We start from the raw sequence: 6,809 nt of genomic DNA, 5'->3' as shown, positions 1-6,809 counted from the left end.
AGGGTGGGGGGCACTTGGATAGCAGAAGGGACTGGGTGGGAGACAGATGGGGTGAGGGGGACTCGGATGGGCAGAAGGGACTGGGTGGGAGACAGATGGGAGAAGGGGCATGGAGCTGGAACTGGGGTCTGAAAAGTGAGCAGGAGGAAGAATGGGGTCATGCCTGGGGCAGGGGTGGATGGGAGAATCAATGGATCTGGAACTAGGGGCAGCCGCAGGTGGGAACTGGGAGCCGAAAAGAGGGGGCAGTGAGAGAGGGGGGATAGATCCTGGATGGAATGGGGAGTGAGAGGGAGGGCAGACCCTGAATGGATGGGAGGGGGAAAGAGAGAGGGCAAATTGTGAATCGAAGGAGCAGAGAGAAAGGGCAGACAGTGGATAGAAGGGAGTGAAAGAGCAGACAGTGGATGGAAGGGGGAAGAGATAGAGGGCAAATGCTAGAGGGAAAGGAGAGAGAGAGGGCAGATGGTGGATGGAAGGGGAAGAGAGAGATGGCAGATTGGGGCAGATGGTGGATGGAAGGGGCAGAAATAGAGGGCAGATGTGGGTGGAAGGGACATTAGAGAGGGCAGACACTGGATGGCAGAGAGAGAGCGAAGACAGATGCTGGATGGAAGGAAGACGGTGAAAAGAAGATGAGGAAAGCAGAAACCAAAGACAACAAACTGTAAATATATATTTTTATTATTTTGCTTTAGGATATAGTATTTTAGCTGTGTTAATAAATGTTTATAAATAGAACATGTAAATAAGGTAATCTTTTTATTAGACTAATTTTAATACATTTTGACTTAACTTTCAGAGAACAAAACCCCCTTCCTCAGATCAGGATAGGATACTGTAACAGCACTATACTGTATTGACCTGAGGAAGGAGATTTTGGCCTCTGGAAGCTAAATGTATTAGTCCAATAAAATGGTATTATTTTATTTTCTGTATTTGTTTTATTTCTATTTGTTAATTTGTAAAGTGGTGATTGGTATTTGTTAGTTTTTTTCAAATTTACATCTGCTGTCTTTATATTTTGCACAGTACTAGGAGACATTTTCTGTTTCTGTGGTGTTGCATTGTATGCAGAGTCTGGCATCGGGGGTTCAGTTTAATTTTTGTCTACATAGAAAGTTTATGATTACTTATTCTATAGTGGATTAGGGTGTATCTGTGTTTGTGAAAAAGACATGGCTTTCAGTTGGCATTGACTGTGCAGGATTGACGATCTGTACTATTCTGTCTGGTTTCGTTTTACAATAGGTGAATTGATGTTCTAGTGCTCACTGTAGTGCTTAAGATGCTTTCCTTTTCCTTGTGTGACTCATAGAAACAACTGCTTATGGTATGGTAAAATTGCTCTATAGGTCGTGAGTGTTTTGTATTCTCGGTATGCCTAGTTCTGGATTTGGGGGGGGGGGGGGGGGTGTTAAAAAATGACCGGCCCCGGGTGTCAACTACCCTAGCTACGCCACTGCATCCTGCTGTGCTGTGGAAGAGCCTGGACATGTCTTTAAACAGGTGTGTGGAGGAGGTAGGGCAAGTATAGCTTTTCTGGCTCCATCAGAATTAAAATGAAAAACACAGAAAAAAGCTTGTTAATTTCATGTCTCGACAGCTTTTATATAGTGTATTTTTAAAAACAGTCACCAGACAACAAAGGTAGAAAAAAATCATTTTATTTTCATTTTAGTGTCTGGAATATGTTCACTTTGAGAATCAGGTGTTCAACATTACAAGTTTATATTTATTTACTTATTTATGGCATTTTATCGCACATTAACATGAATTAGATTGGAACCGGGGATCATTTAATTTTTTTGTCCTGGAGTAATGCATTGCCACCCCCCCCCCCCCCCCCCCCACCCAGGCTCTCTCCCCGGCTATAGCCAGCTCTGCAATTTTGGGGGAGGGCGCAGAGGGGGACCGGGGAGAGAGCCTGTTGTTAAACATTTACCAGTACACCACTAAGCGTATACATGTTGAGGTTCATAAGCCTGTCCCTATATTTTTTGCATTCAAGACCGCCTACTAATTTTGTAGCCGCCCTCTGGACTGACTCCATCCTGTTTATATCTTTCCGTAAGGTGCAGTCTCCAGAACTTTACGCAGAACTCCAAATGGGGTCTCACCAGAAACTTATACAATGGCACTATCACCTCCTTTTTTCGTGCTGGTCATGCCTCTCTTTATGCACCCAAGTATCCTTCTGGATAACATAAGAAGGAGCCTAGCGAAGCTTGAAGAATAAGTACATAAGTACATAAGTAGTGCCATACTGGGAAAGACCAAAGGTCCATCTAGCCCAGCATCCTGTCACCGACAGTGGCCAATCCAGGTCAAGGGCACCTGGCACGCTCCCCAAACGTAAAAACATTCCAGACAAGTTATACCTAAAAATGCGGAATTTTTCCAAGTCCATTTAATAGCGGTCTATGGACTTGTCCTTTAGGAATCTATCTAACCCCTTTTTAAACTCCGTCAAGCTAACCGCCCGTACCACGTTCTCCGGCAACGAATTCCAGAGTCTAATTACACGTTGGGTGAAGAAAAATTTTCTCCGATTCGTTTTAAATTTACCACACTGTAGCTTCAACTCATGCCCTCTAGTCCTAGTATTTTTGGATAGCGTGAACAGTCGCTTCACATCCACCCGATCCATTCCACTCATTATTTTATACACTTCTATCATATCTCCCCTCAGCCGTCTCTTCTCCAAGCTGAAAAGCCCTAGCCTTCTCAGCCTCTCTTCATAGGAAAGTCGTCCCATCCCCACTATCATTTTCGTCGCCCTTCGCTGTACCTTTTCCAATTCTACTATATCTTTTTTGAGATACGGAGACCAGTACTGAACACAATACTCCAGCTAAGATTTAATGCTAAAAAATGCAGGGTCAAGCATATGGGCTACAAAAACCCAAGGGAGCAATATAGTATAGGGCAGTGATGGCGAACCTTTCAGAGACTAAGTGCCCAAACAGCAACCCAAAATCGAATTATTTATCGCAAAGTGCCGGTACTCATTATGGGCGGGGTCACCACATATGCCTCCACCCCTATGATAGCCACACCCCTTACACCAGCCATGGCGCATATAAACAGACCAGTGGCGTAGCTACGTGGGGCCTGAGGGGGCCTGGGCCCCTGCAGATTCGCCCCTGGTCCCCTGCCGACGACCTCCCTCCCGCCACCAACCCTCCCCTGCCATCGCCGCCCGCCCCGCCACCGCATGATTTACCTTGTTTGCTGGCGGGGATCCCCAAACCCCGCCAGCCAAGAGTGTTCTTCAGCGCCAGAGTTAGTACACTCCGGCGCCTTCATTCCAGGAAGTTCGTCTGAAGGATCAGCTGGTTTTGACGCATTACGTCCTGCACCGTGCGTGTAGCCCCGTGCAGGACGTAAATGCATCAAAAACCAGCTGATCCTTCAGACGAACTTCCTTGAATGAAGGCGCCGGAGTGTGCTAACTCCGGCGCTGAAGAACACTCTTGGCTGGCGGGGTTTGGGGATCCCCGCCAGCAAACAAGGTAAATCATGCAGTGGCGGGGCGGGCGGCAATGGCGGGGGAGGGTTGGTAGCGGGAGGGGGGGTTTAAGAGTGTCGGCGCGATCGAGCAGGGGGAGGGGGGTCGCCGGAGGGGGAAGGTGGCTTAACAGTGCCCCCCCACCTCGGGCTCTGCCCCCCCCCCTCCTGGCAAGGTCTGGCTACGCCCCTGAAACAGACATCATTGAAAATATTATACTAGTATAGGACAAAAAAAATAACATGATTTTCTTCCATTATAAATCATTTGTGTAAGCTGTTACAGCTCCAGTATACCCAGTGCAAAATAAGACAGCAGATGTAAATTCTCAAATTCGACATATTCCAAACATTAAAATGAAAATGAAATGATTTTTCCTACCTTTGTGGTCTGGTGATTTTGTTTTTCTATCCATATTGGTTCTAGTTGCTGATTCTGCTGCACAAAAAGCCTATAAAGATGCAAATTAAAGCATGTGCTGATGGTCCTTTCAGTTTGTATGACTGTTTTGGTTTGAATACAGCTGCCTTTTGCTGCCCCTAAGAAGCTGCTGCCCTAAGCGATCCCCTAGTGTTGCCTAATGGTTGGGCTGGCCCTATCTATAGTATTCTATTAGGTCAGAACAGACTACATGGTTCTTGTATTCCTCAACTGCCATCATTAGTTCTTTTTCTGTGGCTCTATGTCTTATATCTTAGTTCTAATTGGTATTCAGAATAGAGTTATACTATGGGGATCATCAGGGTACTGGTACTAAGTATCTGGGTACTGAGAAGCCAGCTAAGAGTTAACCAGGTATCAATGGTATGCAGCGGTAGTACCTGGATACCTGCCCAGTTATCTTAAAACTGTTCTAAAGCTAACCACGTAGCTATCTGTACTGCCGCTGAGTATTGGAGGTACCAAGTTAACTCCCAGACTCTACCTCTTTACCACCCTGGCACTAACCAGATAGTTGAAAATCAAACCCAGGTTCACATTACCTGCATGTATATGTCGTGGATATCACATAGAAATAGTTTCTTAGATAGAAGATTTAAAGCTAAGTGATTTGGGTTGACTCTCCTGGATATGTGTTTGACTTGGTTGCATTCAAAATAACGGCATGGAACTTGTGTTGTTTTATCAGTTCCATTAATTAGATGCAGTACAATTATAAGAAGGATTAGTGGACACATAGAGTAATATTTAAAATTGAAATTGACACACTGAGGCACATGTGGAGTTTTTTTTTAAGCTAAATGATGGTACGCCGAGCTCATGCCTTATAATTTCACTGAGAGGTGGTATGCTGGGCGGCGACTCTGAGGCTTTTTTCTCCACTTACACATTATTTTCTATCTAAGAAACTATTTCTATGTGATATCCACGACATATACACGCAGGTAATGTGAACCTGGGTTTGATTTTCAAGTATTCATTTAGAGTTCGAGTGTAATTTTTCTTTAGACTAACCAGATAGTACCATCAAAGTCTGCCTGGAGTGGCTCTTCCCAACCTCAAGAGACTGTTGATTTGGTGGATTCCATTGCAGTGCTCTAGGACTCGACTACACCTTCCTCATGTTCCTCCCCTTCCCTCCTTTCCTATCAAAGATTGTAGTTCTATCCCTCCTACCTTTTGTGTGATGTACAATTGATGTGTGTTCTTCTCCTGTTTTAGACTGTATGCCACTCCAATGGCCTGTATCGTAGGGCGGGTTAGTACATTCCAATTAACTTGAGAAACCAGGTACAAGTTTCTCCTTCCTGCCTAAACAAGGCTGAATATTGACTCTTATATTTTTATATACAGTTTGATTGCATTCAGCATCAACACAATATATTAGTGCAGCAGAATCAGAGACACTATAGAGTACTTTTCTTGTATGTGACAATTCTTAACTGATAAACTTTGTCATTCCAGTAAAATGGGGACCAGTAACCACAGCACTGTGAAGGAATTTATTATTGCCGGTTTCCCTGGCATTCATCACGTCCGGCATTTTCTCTTTGTGCTCCTGCTTCTCATGTACCTTTGTATCATCACCGGGAATGTGGTGGTCTTCCTGATCATCCGGCTCCAGCCTCGCCTCCACATCCCCATGTACTTTTTCATCAGCATACTGTCCTTTCTGGAACTCTGGTACACAGCCGTCACCATCCCCAAAATGCTTTCTAACTTATTGGATGTAAGGAAAAGCATTTCCTTTCAAGGTTGCCTCCTGCAGGTCTATTTCTTACATTCCTTGGGAATCACTGAAGCTTTGTTGCTCACGACAATGGCTTATGACCGGTACTTGGCCATCTGCACTCCTTTACATTACCCTACCATCATGACGTTCCAACTTGGTGTCAAGTTGACAATATCCTGTTGGCTCTTTGGTTTCTTCTACCCTGTGACTGAGATTATTCTGATTTCCCAATTGCCCTTCTGTGGCCCAAACATAATCGAACACATCTTCTGTGACTTGTCACCTGTACTAAGCTTGGCCTGCACCGATACATCAACAAGCGTGATTCTTGACTTTGCTTTAAGCGCCTGTGTGATCACAGGGCCTGTTTCACTCATAGTGCTCTCCTACGTTAGAATCATCCGGGTTGTGTTGAACATCCCATCTGCGGAGGGACGGCAAAAGGCCTTTTCCACCTGTGCCACTCACCTCATTGTGGTGGTGCTTTTCTTTGGCAGTGTTGGCTTTATGTACATCCGACTAACCAAGACATATTCTTTGAACTATGATAAGTCATTGGCAGTGGTGTATTCTGTCTTAACACCCCTGTGCAACCCTGTGATCTACAGTCTGAGAAACAAGGAGATCAAAGAAGCCATATGGAAGATAATGATAAGAAGAAAGACCTTTTCCAATAAGAATGAAGTTTGCAATGCTCTGTCTCAATGACCCCAGTAAAGAAAACCAAGTAATGAGTCTAGAAACTTAAATATTTTCTACCGTGTGTTTTCGGCACTCGCCAAATTCAGAATTACCGCCTGGGGCATGCGGTAGCTGGGCAGTAATGTTGATTTGGTGCATACTGGATGCACATAGGCCCTTACTGGTAGCTGGCGTAGAAATTATGTTACACAGAGGCATTAGCCAATATCCAAGTTAATGCACGGGATTGTATACTTTCTGTTTAAAGACTCACTGCAAAAGAAAACTGGCTTCTTCCTGCAATCATCGCATTGTGGAAAGTCTCAGCTACACATTTACATATACAGTCACTGCAGACCATCCAAAACATGGAAGCAAGACTAATATTCAAAAAATCGAAATACGATAGAGTGACTGCACTGCTTGTAATGCTACACTGGCTCC

At 44.6% G+C, this 6,809-nt stretch overlaps 1 protein-coding gene across 1 annotated transcript; it reads left to right on the top strand.

Moving 5' to 3' along the window:
* Nucleotides 1–5,420: 5,420 nt before the first annotated feature.
* Nucleotides 5,421–6,392, top strand: LOC115464997 (olfactory receptor 6N1-like). The gene has a single exon (XM_030195392.1). The coding sequence runs from the start codon at nt 5,421–5,423 to the stop codon at nt 6,390–6,392; it is 972 nt and encodes a 323-aa protein (XP_030051252.1).
* The last annotated feature ends 417 nt before the right edge of the window (nt 6,393–6,809 follow it).

Source organism: Microcaecilia unicolor, chromosome 3 (assembly GCF_901765095.1).
Source record: "Microcaecilia unicolor chromosome 3, aMicUni1.1, whole genome shotgun sequence".
Classification (NCBI taxonomy): domain Eukaryota; kingdom Metazoa; phylum Chordata; class Amphibia; order Gymnophiona; family Siphonopidae; genus Microcaecilia; species Microcaecilia unicolor.
Note: the sequence above shows the minus strand (reverse complement) of the source record. Positions and strands in the feature narration are given on the sequence as shown.

What these genes read in the sequence shown, in the direction of transcription:
- LOC115464997 (XM_030195392.1), top strand. Translation starts at nt 5,421, where the DNA reads ATGGGGACCAGTAACCACAGCACTGTGAAGGAATTTATTATTGCCGGT.